Consider the following 17336-nt stretch of genomic DNA (forward strand, 5'->3'; position numbering starts at 1 on the left):
AGACGTTGAAAAGGGCCATAACTCCAAGATGGCTTAACAGATTAGAATGAAAATTTGACTCCAGACAGATCTCATTATGATGAACACTGTGACCCCTATGTCAAAATTTAGCTAAATCTAATGGTTTTGGAGATACATGTATATGTGAAAAACTATAGTCTGATCCCTAGGTTCTATTTTTAGTAACGACGGCCGTGTTTTTCGACAGATCAATAATCCCCACATCAGTTCTATGCAGGATACCCTTAAAAAATTCATACCAAGTTTGGTTGCAATTGGTCAAGTAGTGTCAGAGGAGAAGATTTTTGAAAGAAATAACATTAAAAATCGCAAAAATCGTTGGAAATGGGCAATATCTCCAACAACATGGCTTAAAGGATTAAAACCAAAATTTGACCAGAGATAGATCTCATCATGCTAAATACTTTTACCTACGTCAGAATTCAGTTAGACCTAACGGTTTAGGAGATATATGTGAAAAACTACTCTCTGACCTCTATGTTCTATTTTTAGTAACGGCGGCCATGTTTTACGACGAATCAAAAATCTCCACATCAGTTAAATGCAGGATACCCCAAGGAACAAGTTTGGTTCTAATTTGTTAAGTAGTTTCAGAGGAGAAGAGTTTTGTATAATTGTTAACGACGACAGACGACGACAGACGACGGCGGACGCCAAGTGATGGCAATAGCTCACGTGGTCTTTGGCTAGGTGAGCTGAAAAGGGGAGCAATTGAGATCTAATTTTAATTATATTGCCTTCCATTCTTACCTTTGAAACAGACATTTTATATGTTTCTGCTTTGAAATCATATCAATTTAACAATTCCATGAACCGAATATTTATTTTCTAGTTTAAATACTTCATATTGTTTGCTACTTGTACATTTGTATATTTATTCATGTACACGTACACATTGCTTGCATTTTAAATTCCTGGAATCAAATCAAACACACATGATATATGTATTTATGATTTACGTGTATTTAACAGTATTTAACAGTATATATATATATATATATATATATATATATATATATATATATATATATATATATATATATATATATATATATATATATATATATATATATATATATATAAACTCTTAGCATGCAAAAATATTTTTTATCAAAATTGTTCACAAAAATACCTGTAATTTACAAACACTACACATAGAACACTTTCGAACCATCAGGCACAGGCGGATCCATACACTTCGAAAATGAGAGGTGGCAGTTTGGGTTCCTCAGAAAAAGGGGGTGCTAGGACATTATTTGCCATTTTTGTCAATTTTACACATGAAAATTATAATTTTCCCATAAAAAGGAGGGATGCCAACTCCACCCCTCCCCCACACCCTCATTGTAATCATAAACATTAAAACTATACTTACGTTTTTCGTACATCACAAAAAGCGTACATTGCAGCTATTAGAACACCTTCAAGCCTACAGGACCCATCTTGTAATGGTACACATTAACAATATACTAACGATTCAAAGAGTGTACATTGCAGGTACAAAAAATCCGTCATTAAAAACTTCCGACATCTTCTTGTGAATGTTTGACTGGGTTGCTGGAACAACCAAAAACCTCGGTATAAACCGAAAACCAGATTGAAAATCGGAAAACCTCAATAAAACACGTTTTAGGGTGGTATAATTGCTCATTGTGTTATTTAAACACACTTGCAAATAAGTTTTTTTTATTTGTATTCCAGCACTTTCTAGATACCTAACGAAAGTCTGTAATAATCAACATGGCGTCAGTACTTTGAAATTAGTCACTTGTCTTTCCGACGCCATATTGTTTTCGGTTATTGGAGGTACCGTGTTTGACCTGCGTCAGGCCAATTAGAAAAAAAAATAGTTCTCCTTGCTGAGACAAAATTCAAATAGTTTAAAATAAGCACATAATCATAGAAATATTGCAATTCGACAAATATAACAAAAGCTTTGATGTCATAATACTTCCATCTCTGACGAAAAATAAAGCATCACATATTGATCGGCGGCGGAACGATATACTAACGTAAATTTGCAAGGTGGACAAGGGGTGTAAAGAGAACAGACCGCGGAATATTTAGGCGGTTCCATGTAGCAATATCCTACTTCCGGTTGAATCCCAATTGCCGACGATCTCGAAGTCAAGTTCAGGCTATAAATAGCCTTTCTTGACAAAAATAGATATTCCGTCCGTGCGAGACACGACAGTGTGGTCAGGGACATTAAAAACACCCTTATTAGTATCAAAATAGATAGACACTTAAAGTATTACTTATGTTACGGAAATTCGGCAAATAAGTGGCTTAAGATATAGACTATTTTTTAAAATATTCTCTACGTCTAAGTTGAAAGCGGTCGTGTTCAGTGTGTACCTGATTTGATATGCTGTCACGTAGTGCCAAGTTTACAAATACTGGCTACATTATAAATAATAGTTATGCAATGCATCCTAGGAACTACTTTCATGGACTACTGAAACTTGAAACTTTTTATTTCTTAAGTATATTTGAGAATATAAAACAAACAGTAACACATTACATATGTATATATAAAACAAGGAATGGATTGCATCATATACATGTAATTATTACATCTTTAGAAATATCAATACATAAGGTCCACTATTTCGCTGTACCAGTGTATAATATTGCTGTGGGGCAGCTACAGCTACATAATTCGCACTTGGGACAACCACGCTCTACACATCGACCTTTTATTATTGGCAGTCTATGATTTAAACAAAGGGAGCTACGTAAGGCCTTTCGCTGGTCATATCATAGTCCTCAAAATTATGCACAGTTTTAAGAATTTAAACACTAATATAGGTGAGTCTTATAGGGTGGAAAACATATTTGTTTAAATTGATCACTAAGACTTTTTGTGAAAAGATTACATACGTTTACATTGTTTAATATATTTTGTGACAACCAATATTGAGATAAACCACAAAAATTCAATATTTTTCCATACATACAGTCCATTTAGAATGGACAAAGTTTGTTTCAATGCATATTATGCAACAATTTGTACAAAGGCTATTTGGTCCTATTTATTACAAAGGAGGGTTTCTTATTGTAGAGTGCTGAGTATCGAGTCAAGAAAATCGAGTACCGAGTTTAAAAAGTCGAGTATCGAGTTAAAAAAGTCGAGTATCGAGTTGAAAACGTCGAGTATCGAGTAAAAAAAATCGAGTATCGAGTTGGAAAAGTCGAGTATCGAGTCAAATAAGTCGAGTATCGAGTTAAAACAGTCGAGTATTGAGTCAAGAAAGTCGAGTATCAAGTCGAAAATGTCGAGTATCTTGTTAAAAAAAATTGAGTATCGAATAAAAAAGTTGAGTATTGAGTTGAAAAAGTCGAGTATCGAGTTAAAAATGTCGAGTATCGAGTTAAAAAAGTCGAGTATCCTCTATTACAAAATATTCTTTTTCCAAAAACCTATAATGTTACATTAGTTGAATGAATATATCAAATAGAAATATACCAACTTCATATATGATAATTTTTTTGGTGTAAATGTCTTCAAACCAAGTATTGACTTGCAGAATTACAAGTAAACGAACGCCATTTTGGTTTTGCTCAAGATGGCCCTGTGATAATGCCTAGTATTTGAAATCATTACTTTCCAACCAGATTATTTAGAGAATTTGTTTCAAACAGAATTTCACTTTATTTTTGACATCTTTTGTCATTTTTTTCTTACTAAAATCATCTACAATTTTTTAAAATTATATTTGAACTGAGGAAGATCTGAAAAAAAAATCAATTGAACTGTCTTGTCATATAAATTTACAAGGCATTGCTCCACTTTCGTTATGATCTACAAAAACACGAAAAATGCATTTAAGCAAACAAAAATTGAAATCTTAAAATGATCTGGTTGTATTTGAGTACTTTGAAATATGTAAAAATGGTACAAAATCTTGTGATTACAAAATGTACTCCCTATAGGTTGGTGACAAGTACTTGTATATGCACCTAACAAATCACTTGAAATGTTCTACCATTGACGGAGTATACGTAGAGTAAATGATATTCACAATGATAGTAATTGCCTCCCCTGCTATACAGAGTGAGATCTCGACTTATTTTGCCCACAGGAACTGTAACTATTGTAAGATTGGCTGAACCGTTTACAAAGTCATAAGTAATTTTTGGGCAGCCAATAACAGCGGTCACATGACTTCTTTTTGCTCATTAGAATGAATAAAAGAACAACATAATGAACTATCATTTGTCGAACATAATCCTATGCACGTTGCATGGGCCATTATTTATATACTATAAATTTGCTTGCAAATGTTTGGCTCTTGTTTTCTTACTTTATTATTTTTTTCGTGTAATTGGTATACAAACTCTTCACATCCATAATGTAAAGGTTGCTTATGCCATTGTTGTTCCGACTTCGGTTCCACGTTGACTCTGTGTTGGACAAATGTAGAAAATGACAAAAACCAAACCATTATTTTGGTAAATGAAAAATAGAAATCCAACTTTATTCTTAGGTAGAGGTGGCTTACTTACATTCAGTTATTGCTTGGATGTAGGTGGGTCAACTTCGTTCCAGGGTATAAATGATATTAAATATAAACTGTTTAAGGGATGTGCATGAAGACAAATTACTTTTCATAGCAATCTACAACTACGTTGGGCAAACGTTTGTACACTATTGTATTAATACCAAGGAACCAACCACAGGACAACGTTGACGTTGTCCTTACTAATGGCATTCTGTCTGGGAAATATTTACATTTTTCTTTGTGCCAATATATAGTACTGATTGCCTTGCCAATGACTGGCAGTTAGATAGGACCTCTTTCAATAGTAAAAGAAAAATGGAACTAATTTTGTATTTTATATGTTACCTATTGAAGTTTTCAATATATAAAACCATGAGCAGGACTTTTTGTATTCGTAAACAACTTTTTTCATGAATCTAGATTTTATTGATGTGCGAAGCAATTACATTATGATGATGGATACTATTTGTTTGATTTTGTTCAGCTTCGAAGTTTGTGATAAAGTCCATAAAATGCAACGAAACATTTAAAACGATAAAATATTAGAAAAGGGAACAAAATCGAATAGTAAGTTACCCATACCATCTTACCATAAAAAATAGTGGGAGCGTCATCAACAAATACCCACTGAGCAGCTAGAAATGAATCTTCTGCCCAAATAATAAAATTCAAAATAGATAAAAATATGCAAGTGTTCTCTATCGAAAAGCACGATGGCCGAGAATTCCGTCTTCTGTAGGTATTCATTTGTAAAATAAAGACTGTTTGGAGGTACATTCCAAAGATGGAGGTAACGTACGTGTAAGTTTTAGTTATATTTTGTTCGTCCTCATGTAATAATAATATGTACGGTATCAAACGCATTGTGTCACAGGTAATCGCTCCAATAAAACTTGCCAAGATGAGATATTCCCTTGAAGTAAAGAAGTTTTCTTTTTCAACGGGAAGACAGTCGGATTGGATCAGAATAAAGCATCTTATTAACACAATCAAAATAATTGTCTCTTGAATAGCGTTACAAATATTGAGACCGGTGTCCACTGACCTCTGGCGCCCTGCGTAAATTTTTAGAATTAGCAGTATCAAACTTGGCAAAGAAACAAGCACAGAGCAAGCAATGTTAGAAAAAGTCCAAATGTTTTTGAAGGGATCGTGTATTCTTCCTGATGAAAAAGATAAGTAAAGGGGTTCGGTTTCATTTGATGAACTATTGTCTCCTTCGTCCTGTTCGTTACCCGTCTGTATATCACATACGGATACGGCTGGCATTCCATCGGCCTGCTTCTTAAATAGTTTAACATCAGAAGGCCACATTTGCGCTATGAAAAGTATCGTCAACAGCGAATATTCCAATCCAGCGGGTTCTAGAAAATCAGAACTTTGTTTCAAAAAAGGAGAAACGGATGAGTTTGTAGCGCACGAGAATGGTTCGACATTCGTTGTAATATTTATGCTGTAGTCATTCACGTCTCTAGCTGATTGAGCAAAGTTTACTACAATCACCGTTATATTCATAAGAAACAGTACCAATAAACAGTAGTAGAAGCGTAACTTCCTTACAAACCTTTTCTGACCAAAATGTGTGATAAATCCCGTCTGAACCAGTCGGTAGGTGAATAGCAGGACATCACATAGTATTCTGTTTTGCACTCTGTCGATTGGGTAGTTATTCATGTAACAATCTACGTGTTGGGCTATATACACAGCACTGTATGCTAGGTCAGCCAGTGTAAACAGCCATAGAAATTTAAGCATAAGTTTACTGCTACGATCCCAGTGATCGTTAAGGGTCATTATTCCTGGACGTATAAAAGCATGAAGAAGTAAAATGATGCAAATAACGATAGAAAACGCCGCAGTGATTTCCATCGTCATAACAAATAGAAATGTGGAATCTTCATCAGTTCCGAACGATCCAACCAATAAAATGTTGCATAGAATCACTACCACACTAACAAGAAAAACCACACCTGAAATACTGCCGTCATGGTCAACCAAGTCACCCCGATTTTTAGTTTTTGGATTTCCGGCAGAAAAGGGAAGAATTAAAATTGCCCGGAATAGTTTCTTGCATGTATCCATTCTTTGAACTGCAAAAAAATCAAATATTATTATAGCAGTGATCGTCATTCAGCTTATTTACAGTGATAAATAACCTACAAGAAGCCCTTACCTCTAATCGAAACTGTTCTGTTTGTGCAATCAAAGCAAAAGTTACATCTACATACTGACAGGCATCAGGGGCTGATCCAGGATGTCAAGTAAGGGATGCATAAAACCTTTTAAAGGTCGACAAAGCTATGTAATAATATTTTTGTAAGTATGATTGATGAAAAGTTAAGATTTTGTGCACAAAAGTTAGGGGTACGCAACCAATGAATCCGCAATTTAATTGACATTGTCAAAGATTACATGTAAAATGGAGCTACTACATTCTTATAAACCTGATTTTTGTCTAACATATGTAACGAAGAAGTCTATACACTAGGTCGTCCTGAAATGGAACACCAAGATCATTAATAATACAGGTACGAAAACCTAGTTATCATTAAACATTAACGCAAAATAGCGAACTGATCCCTCGGTGCACAGAAATGTCGTTGCTATGACGTTAAACGATGCTTATCCATTAAAACTTCAATCGGTGCTAATTTCTCTTTCAAAAAACTTACCTCTACTTTTGTTAGTTTAATCCTTCCATTACATCATAATATTATGATAAATTAATTCATTATATTGTTTGAATCACAGATCGTCTGTGAACTAACTTCCTGTCTATATTTCCCTGTCTATAAAATGTTATTAGCTTGAAATAAATATGTTTATTATGTACAAGGAAGAATTTATCAAAATCCCACACGTATGTGTTCGAATTAGAAAATGTAGATATAGCAACTCCAAGTTTTAATGCTCCAACTAGCTATAGCTGGGAATTTACGCTTGTTACAACCATGTTTTGGGTTTTGCCTTGCATGCATTAATTTACATTGAAAGTTAAACCAGGACAGACCTGTGGTCAATTACATGCAAAATAAATTACATCCCAATTATTTGCCGAATTCTTCAATTAAATTGCAATTACAATTACACAAAATTTGTAAAGTAATTAATTCAATTACAATTACTTTGGTAATGTAATTAATTACTTTTCAATTACTTTTGCTACATAATAAATTAATAAAAACTCAAAAACAACATTTATGCAGAAATCTGATAGTTACAATGTATAGTCAGACCAATTTCAAGATAAATTTCAAATGTCATCGTTACATTTGATCATGTCATGAAATGTCATGTCAGAAAGAGAACATCTCACTGGCATAAATATCTTTCCTGTAATGAAAACAACGTCTTTCAACAGAAACAGACGACATTGGTATACACAAAAAACTCGTTGCTAATTTTGAAAGGGTTGGGAATCTCTGCTCATTCACTTTCCAGTATATCAAAGAATCATTGTCTATGGCATTACGTTCCTCAGAGATATATTTGTCAACTTCATTAATAGTACCAGAGGTGTGCCTCCTTCTTAATTTCAAACTTAATTCATTGGTCTGTTCAGTCATGGTCATAACTTTGTCTATCAGCAATATTATGTAAGTGTTAAAATCACTATTGCTACACCAATGCAGTTTGAATCTTGGATCCAACATGAAAGACAAAATTAAAAAGAATAACTTTCATATTTGATAAGCCTACTGTACTTTTCATTCAGAATTGCCAACTTTCCTTTCATCTGTGGCAACATCCCTTCAGCACCTGCGTATGGAGTGTTCATATCACAACTCACACGTTATGCCAGAGCCTTTTTGTATCGCGCTAGAATTCTAACAAATAGGCTTCTGGAACAGGGTTATGTTGCTACAAGATTGAAGTCACCACTACCGAAGTTTTATGGTCGTCATCATGAACTCGTGGATCGCTATGGTGTATCCATCTACTCCATGAAAACTTATTTATTCAACATGTCATAGATTTCCTTTCCTCGTTTGTCTACCCCGGACTTGATTTTTTATGAGCAACTCGGCGGGTGTTTCTAGAAAAGCAGAGGACGCTTACCCTACCGGTGAACATGCTTCATGCTCCCAGTTTTTAGTGGAGTCCGAGTCGCTCATTTTCTTATGTTATTTTGTATGTATGATTTTAGTTACTTTCATGTTCTTTGTTGTGTATGTCTGTTTTCCATGTCTGGCTTTGTCCCTGGATTACATTCTTTTGATTACCGCTGTAACCTTTGTTCCCTTGACTATTCTGTCAGAATATTAGAATTTATGCTGACTTGAAATTATCTGCTATACAGTAATTATATTTTTCTTTTATTCCACACATTATGCCAATTTTAATCATTCTATTAGTCAACAGATATCAACTTGTAGCTTCTGATTCTGACAAAGGCTAATAAGATACGGTGTCCAATTCATGCCTAATTAAGAACTGCTTATTTATAGCACGATCTTACTAGTTATTTAAATAGAGAAGTCTATTTGGATAATGATGATTTGTGGATTTTAAGGAACTTGAATATCAGTACAGGCCTCTCAAAACCAATTAGTAGAACCAACTAGTGTTGTGGCGGAGCCCAGCCTTCGGGATTCCTAACCGAAGAACTCGATCAGAGTATGTCCTACTAGCGGTTGGGCTGAGCTGTGTAGACGCTCTGGCCTACTCTTAGACCCCACGTTGGTCTGGGAGCGTTTCCCCACTTTGTCCATGTGCAATATTCATGCTAATGAGGATGGGTATTGCATGACTGTTTTTCAATGTAGTTCTATGGGAACACGTGACCTTTCGTGCAATATCATAGAAGATTTCTATTTAGAAAACACTTGGTCTTCTCATATTTATTTGGGAAAAGGAACAAAGTGATAATCTTACAAAATACATTTACTCAATGTTCATAAAATTTATTTCAAATTATCTACCACTACCTAATTTTGAAATGTTCACAAATAAGTATACATTGGTGATAGAACCTATGTGTATTAAACATTTTATGCACTTGTCTACATTTAAGCCTGATGAATATGATATTAATTGATAACTAAAAGTATTAAAGATTTGAAGCACGTGTCTATATTTAAGACTGATGACTTTGCACCACTAACATGACACTAAAAATAAATGAGCAACCATTGACTAAGTTCAACGGTAGGGTAAGCGTCCTCTGTTTTTTCTTGAAACACTCATATATAATGTCATATCCGGAGTAGATGAAAGTGGAACACTGTGGCATTGTGAACAAATCGTGTATCACGCTGCAGTTGGATACACCATAACGATCATCGAGTTCATAATGGAGACCCCATAAAACTTGTAGTGATGACTTTCATCTTGAAGAAGTATGACCAAGTTCCAGCAACCTGCGTAGTTTCGGAAAGCACTAGCAGAACGTAGACAAAACGTTATCTATATAGTAGAAACTGATGTCATAATATGTCCCGTCTTTTTTTTTTAAAGATGAGCTCATAAGGGTGAAGTAATGGGTCAGCGAGTAGAGAGCTCACTTTGTTCCCGTTAGAAGGCCGTCTCTTGAATAACCATGACCATCACACTGGAAGATATGAACAAAATTCCAGCATTTGACAACATCTGTCGTACATTAAAACAAGATAATTATTCTTATGTTTTCTCCTTTAATTGTTTATCTTTTTCATGTCAAATAAAATGTCATAAAGTCAATATAGACAATAAAAATACAGTATTCACTTCCATTTCATGTGCATATTAGGAATTCAAACGATTTTTTATTCTGTTATAACTATATGAAGATAAAGTTACATTGTATGATCAGGTAGGTTTCGAATGTTGAGTTTCGACATGAACAAAAAAATCTTTGCAGTAATAATCCTCACATTACTAACAATGAATACTTGCAAATCGTGATATGATATTTGTCGTGAAGATCGCCAGTTAATATTAAAACAATCTTATTGTTACTTTATCTTGTTCATATTTTCCTCCGGAACGTACTTGTTAAACTACATAGTGTCAATTTTACTTGTATTTTGTCCCGGTTTGACCTTTATAAATGTGGATTTTACTCGTTTATTTTTCATAATTTTGTTTGGTTAAGCGAAGTCTTAGCTTATATAATTTTTTTATACAAAGAAATTTTACTATTTGTACAACTTATCTACTAGGAAGTGGGTGTGGCTAGTTGATAGATACATGTTTATTAAAACATGATAAAATTCAACGATTGCGGCATAAGTTTTGTTGAATTGACTGACATCTCTATGTTTTATATTCATTCATTTGTGGATTCATTGTGAACCGAAAAATAATATGACATAAACTGACGAACTGCCTTGATGCCACATATATATCTTGCTATATTTTTAAAAGATTTATTGAATGTCATTTGTAACCAGGGTTCACTGCTAACAATCTACAACAAGAACCTTATGTTAAATTAAGTTCACTGCAATGTGTCCTTGATTTTTGTTATTGTTCACGTTCTAGTTTCACTTTTGCTTTTTATCTTTATGTTTTAGGGTATTTGTTGCCTCATGCAATACTGAGTTATTTCAGCTGTCTTCGTTAGCTGATTTCTTATTGAAAGCCTCCTACAGCGACATGAACTGGGAAATGTGTGCAAGACAAATATGTGCACATAATGTCATGGTAAAGATACCCTATCATGATGCTGGAGTACGTACTACGAGATCGTAAAACTTATCGTCATAAATACACACAAATTATAAAATCCTAGATAATTAGCGACTAAGATTTGTTTATTGAAAAATGGGTGGATGAGTAAGTTGTCCTTTTTACGCAAAGAAAATGGACATATAAGCGTACTTGCTCTCACTATCAAATATGCTGCTGACTAGTTTCTAAACTGGGGTTTGCCTCAACTCATTTTTTTTCAAATAAAATCGAATATATTACTATTTACTCTCTGTTTAACAGATATTGAATCTAATAAGTAAATATAGGTATCACCATCAAATACTTCTAATTTAAACAAGGATTTGTACATCAAAACTCCATATTCGAATTTCTACAATCGCTTAGATTGAAAGTGTAACTACTGCGACCTTCGACATTGCCAGATAAACTCTACACTTTCAATGTTTGCAATAACACTAGGAACACAAATTTTCCTGCGCTTTCTAGTGTGAAAGAGTAATCAAGGGAACCAAGGTTGTTTACGGTAATCAAACGAATGTAATCCAGGGACAAATACCAGACATAGAAAACAGACATACACAACAAAGAACATAAAGTAACTAAAATCATACATACAAAGTCACAAAAGCAAATGAGCAACTCGGCCTCACTAAAAACTGGGAGACATAGAAAACAGACATACACAACAAAGAACATAAAGTAACTAAAATCATACATACAAAGTCACAAAAGCAAATGAGCAACTCGGACTCACTAAAAACTGGGAGCATGGACCAGGTGCACCGATTGGGTACGCGTCCTCTGCTTTTCTAGAAACATCCGCCGAGTTGCTCATAAAAAGTCAAGTCCGGGGTAGACGAAAGAGGAAAGGAAAACTATGACACGTTAAACAAATCAGTTTTCATGGCGCAGATGGATACACTATAACGATCCACGTGTTCATGATGACGACCATAAAACTTTTGTAGTGATGAATCTTGTAGCGACATAACCCTGTTCCAGAAGCTTATTTGTTAAAATTCTAGCGCGATACAAAAAGTCTGCGTAGTTTCGGCAAGCTCTGGCATAACGTATGAGTTGTGATATGAACACTCCACACGTAGATGCTGAAGGGATTTTGCAACAGATGAAAGGAAAGTTGAAAATTTTGAATGAAAAGTCATCACGTTTGTCACTTCTTTGGGGGTAGATGCAGTGTATCAAATCCCCAAATGTTGAAAAACGCGTCCACCACACTTGTCAGATATGTTGTCTATTAAATTTCCAGCATGACGTCGATTTTATTTGAAAAAAAAATGAGTTGAAACGAGCACCCCCTTATCTGGCATCACCATTTTTCGTGTTTATATATTAGTAGGGCTGGATTTCTGATAGCGGGAGCTAGTAGGGCTGCGCATTTGATAGTGGGAGAAAGGCCCTGTGCTGTAATATTGTTTTGATAAGAATTGGTCTTCGCACGTCTTAGTTTTAGAAACGGACAGTATTTGTCAAATATAGGAATTTGTTCTGATATTCGTTCGTTTTATACTAGTTAAATAATATCAAGATTCAGAAATAACTAATGATTTCAAAATGAGTGGGGTAATAGGTACAATTTAAGCTTTCCAATAAAACACATTTTTATTAAATTTACACAAAGTCTAAATTTCCTTGAAATCTCGAATCGGTTTTCCACAAAATTTCAAGTACTTTTCCTCATGATGACTAATAGGCATTATCATTACTTAATACAGAGTTGATCGGATTAAACTTCCCGTTTAAGTTCTAGATATGCATACACTTACATGTACATTTATAAGTATGTTAACAGACTTGATAGCTCGAGAAAAAAGAAGATATATCGCCATCCATTGTTATTACTTACGCATTGCTTCTGACACCCTCATGTGTTTACATTTTGAATCACGATTTTGAGGTGAGGAGACACGGAGGAAGAAGGTTAGTTGATTATACACGTACTTAATCAACAGCATTGCTGTAAAAATATAAGACATCGCAAAACCTTTGTGCATGTTTACATAATGTCTCAGCTACTTAAAATGATCTTGTTTTAGCAAAATTGAAACTCTAACAAGCAGAAGTATATAAATTTACTTCGCTAGTCTAGACCATGCGCGAACTTATTTATCACTGTTTATTTAAGATTTATAGAGTATTTGTATGATCATTGTCAGTTCACCAAAGCCAGTTACTTTGTTTAATTAATTCGACCCAGTAAAAGTAATGCCTATAAACATCTTTTGTACAATTTCAGGATAAACTTTGAATAAGACGTTATGGAATTCTGCAGAAAATTATGGAAATCTGTATTTGTTCATCCGTTTTCTGCTGGACAAATAAGGCTCAAAGACGGGTCTGTTACGCATGATGGAAGTATTTCCGGAGTTATTCTTTTAACATCAGGCGTTGCAATACTTTGTGAAATTCTTGCCTTTGGGACCGGGGAGAAAGTAGAAGGTTTTGTCCATTTCAACATTTTCTTTTTTATTCTAGATACTTTATCGGTTTTATCGTGTGTTATTTGCGTCGTATTACACTTTGTTTTAAGAAACAAAAAACAAGAACGCCGTCGGCAATCAACACGTTTCTGCATAAAATTGCGTGTTTTATGGTTGTTTGGTTTTGCGTGTATAGTGTATGCCATACTGAACTTGGCTTTTCATGTCGACTGTCTAAATCGATCATTACCATTAAGGCATATAGGTGAATCTATCTCATACGACGCTATATCAATCTTATTTTTTATCATTCAAACAGGCTTTTTAACGCTTTACGCTGATTTACGTTTGAACAGTAGTGTAGCAGTCTATTATGCAATGCTGTTTTTGTTTTTGACGAACATTGCTGTTATCTGCAGAGTGTGTGCTTCGTCCTTCGCTCAAATACAAGAAGTAAAACATAATAAGTCACATGTTAGTAAAGACAACAAGACATTCTGTCAATACAATTCCTCAATTTACCAAATTGTAGACAAAACTGCGTTTCTGGAACCCGTTTTCTGTGAATATGCTTTATTGTCTATTTTGTTTTTGAGTGAAATGTGGCCTATCGCTTATGAAAACGCGGAGAATTTAAAGTTAAATACTTTGAACATAAATAGCAGCAGATGCAAGAATGACAACTCAGAAACGGATCCACTGATTCCTCGAGGATCAGACCAAAACCACGATGACTCGATGAATAGAACCAGGAAATTTATAAATATTTCTTTCGGAACGATATTAATGATACCGTCTTTTGTTCTTTACTTTCTTCATGAAAAGTTTAGAAACGATAGTGGCTTGCATTTAGCGGAGACTGCATACATAAGTATTGAGGCTACAATTTTCTTTTTGTTCATCATTAAGTGTTTTTATGGAATTCAATCCCAGTGTCTGCCAAAGGATGGCAGGAGCACTTTCAATGTAACTGACATTTTACTGGCTGTCTGTTCAGTAGGAACTATAGCATACTATTGTATGAAACTTATTTCCATTACTTTTTGCCACCTAGATGAAACAGTCTATTCTTTGAGAATTTACAACATCGTTATTTTAGTAATTGCAACATATTTCCAGACTGTTTTTATATTACAAATTAAAAACTATGTAAAAAATACCGCCATGACCACGTGGTCATCTATTGAGTACACATGTTTGCTTCTGGCCTTTGAGAACTTGTTCACATGGGCATTTGATTCATTTGTCAGCTCTGAAAACATGTTTTCTTCAGTTTCGGAAATGGAATATTATGGAGAAGATTCGTGGATAATACTTTATACTTTCATTTTCCCGTTTGTGATATTCTATCGTTTTCTGTGCTTTGTATCATTCTATGATCTGTACATTATATTGTCCAAACCTTTCTAATTTCAATAATAAAGCGAAGTTACTAATAATAACATACCATAATAAATCAAAGTCTCATTATTTGTTTCATAATTTTAGCTGGTTGTATACGGGACATTCAGAATTTTCTTTTAAAAAAGTCTCAATTTGAAATTGAAACGACCGAGACTTGTGGCTGAAAGATGATTAACTCACTATAAAACAAACTTGATTTTAAATGAGATAGAGAAAGTAAATGTAAAATTAGAAGAAATCATAGATACAAAAAAAAAGAGGTTCTGTCATTCGTGCAGAGCAATGTGACAGCTTTGAAATTTCGACAAAATATTTTCTGGCTTTAGAAAAGTTAAATTGTATAAATAAGTGCATTACAAAATTGTGGATTGCTGGCAAATATGCAATCTCTGCTGCAAATATATCAGAAAGCGAAAAGCAGTTCTATTTTTAAGAAAAAAGTATGAATTTCAGTAACTCGTGTAGCCGTTAAGTTTAAAATCATTTGTTGAGTACCACAATAGACTTATACAGAGTAATTACTGCATGTACATGTACTAAGGAGACATGCAAAATTGCTCAAAACGGGAAGTGGGAAGAATACCAACAAATAATATCTTTAGAATTTAAGATAGTCGACGCAGTAAAATTTCTTCTTTTTACTTATAAATTTTTACATTTCATTCAGGAAATACCACATGGCACGCAATTTTAATTTTCCTTACGTTTTTTTTTCGACTTTAGTTATCAGGATTTTGCCAATCATTAAACAGAATTGCGGTCAGGTGACTTGCGTTTCCATGAAAGGGCGTCTTTAAGGTGAAAGGGTAAATAACGAAACTATACCGACCGAGTCAGAAAAACAGAATCGTCTTAAGATTAGCACATCCATGCAGAGACACGCCTGATTTTTTTACGTGGACAGCCTCTTAATATAAGTCGACAAATTAAAACGGATAGTGTATCATACAAATATGAACTGTTCGACAAGTATGTGGTAATGTTCAAATGGAGTTGAGAAAGACGTAGTTAATCGGTATCTCATGACAGACTAACACGTATACGTGTGTTATCTTTTACACCGATGGATATTAGTTGTTAGTTTAACCATGTGTCAAATTGACGTTTAGATTAAAAAAAACATGAGTTCTTAAAAAAAACTTAAGTTTTGGCTTTTACGAACTCAAAATTTCAACTTTTATACATGAAATTTTAAAATTTAAAATGATTCAATGTAAAATTTCTACTTCTGTAAATTGATAACTTTTATAATTCAATAAGTTAATTTTGGCGCACGAAAGAACTGGACTTTTAAAGACAAAGCACAAGATCGGATCCATTGAATGTGAAAGGGGTTCAATAACGAAAAGTTGGATTCCAGGTTACTATTGTCTCGTTTTAGCCCACACTATGCACAAAAAATAACAAAGTTTTCCATAAAGTATGGTACCAACCGGCAGAATCCCCACCACTGGTATAATACATGAAATTCTGAATTTAAAAGTCGGAATTACAAGTGTGCAAGAAGTAAGACCTTTCACTTAAAACACTATTCGGATGTCTTTTTTATATCCAGGAACGATGAGGGTTGACTTCTTCGGAATTTTATTATTTTTTTCATAGCAATCCATAATTTAAGTACCAGCGGATACAATCGGTTATACTGCTGATGCTGCACATAAATCTAGATCAGAAATCAATGAAATATAATAAACTTTTGTTGAAATTTAAATAATATACATCAGAGTCTGTAATTAACCATTAAATCTGCAAATATTTATGTTGTTTATTTTAGTCAGTTATATTCTGAATATCTTTCTGTCGTTTATATTCATAGTTTAAAGCTCCACTATGTTCATCATACATCAACCCCGCATTAACAACCACTGAGAACACCAATAGGTAGTCACATATCTCAATGTCAATTTAACGTATGAAACCATGTACTGTTAAGAATATCTTTGATCAGTTTCATCGTATAATTATCATTTGTATATAAGTAAATGTTGGCAAAAATTATCGAAGCATCAAAACAAAGGAACAATACAGAGACATCTGAATCCTACATACACAGCAAAGACGCAAGAAAACAGGAAACAAAGATCATCTACATACATAACGAATAAACATATTACAATACTATTACATGCAAAAATTAAAAATAAGAAGAAGAAAAAAGCACACAAAAAACTAAAGCACTAGCTTAAAATACACTAAAGACATGATTTATGAATTAAATTGTTTTGCTTTAAACATGGATACGTGTTGAAATGGTGAATTTCGAGTAGGCATGGGTGAATCGTGACCTATCAAAATAACCCGATCTAGTGATTTAAATTGGGTCGAATAGTTACCA

The 17336-nt window shown here is 33.9% G+C and overlaps 2 protein-coding genes across 2 annotated transcripts; one reads left to right on the plus strand and one right to left on the minus strand.

Moving 5' to 3' along the window:
• Positions 1 to 4864: 4864 nt before the first annotated feature.
• LOC148618788 (uncharacterized) lies at positions 4865 to 7334 on the minus strand. Its single transcript, XM_088577996.1, has 2 exons — positions 7199 to 7334; positions 4865 to 6616 (listed from the first exon to the last, which is right to left on the minus strand). The coding sequence occupies exon 2, from the start codon at positions 6606 to 6608 to the stop codon at positions 5007 to 5009; it is 1602 nt and encodes a 533-aa protein (XP_088434122.1). The 5' UTR covers positions 6609 to 6616; positions 7199 to 7334; the 3' UTR covers positions 4865 to 5006.
• A 5623-nt stretch (positions 7335 to 12957) lies between these two features.
• LOC148618789 (uncharacterized) lies at positions 12958 to 15053 on the plus strand. The gene is made up of 2 exons (XM_088577997.1): positions 12958 to 13097; positions 13414 to 15053. The coding sequence occupies exon 2, from the start codon at positions 13436 to 13438 to the stop codon at positions 15005 to 15007; it is 1572 nt and encodes a 523-aa protein (XP_088434123.1). The 5' UTR covers positions 12958 to 13097; positions 13414 to 13435; the 3' UTR covers positions 15008 to 15053.
• The last annotated feature ends 2283 nt before the right edge of the window (positions 15054 to 17336 follow it).

This window comes from Perna viridis, chromosome 4, assembly GCF_037379345.1.
Source record: "Perna viridis isolate PV_CMFRI_1.1 ecotype Kerala chromosome 4, ASM3737934v1, whole genome shotgun sequence".
NCBI lineage: Eukaryota > Metazoa > Mollusca > Bivalvia > Mytilida > Mytilidae > Perna > Perna viridis.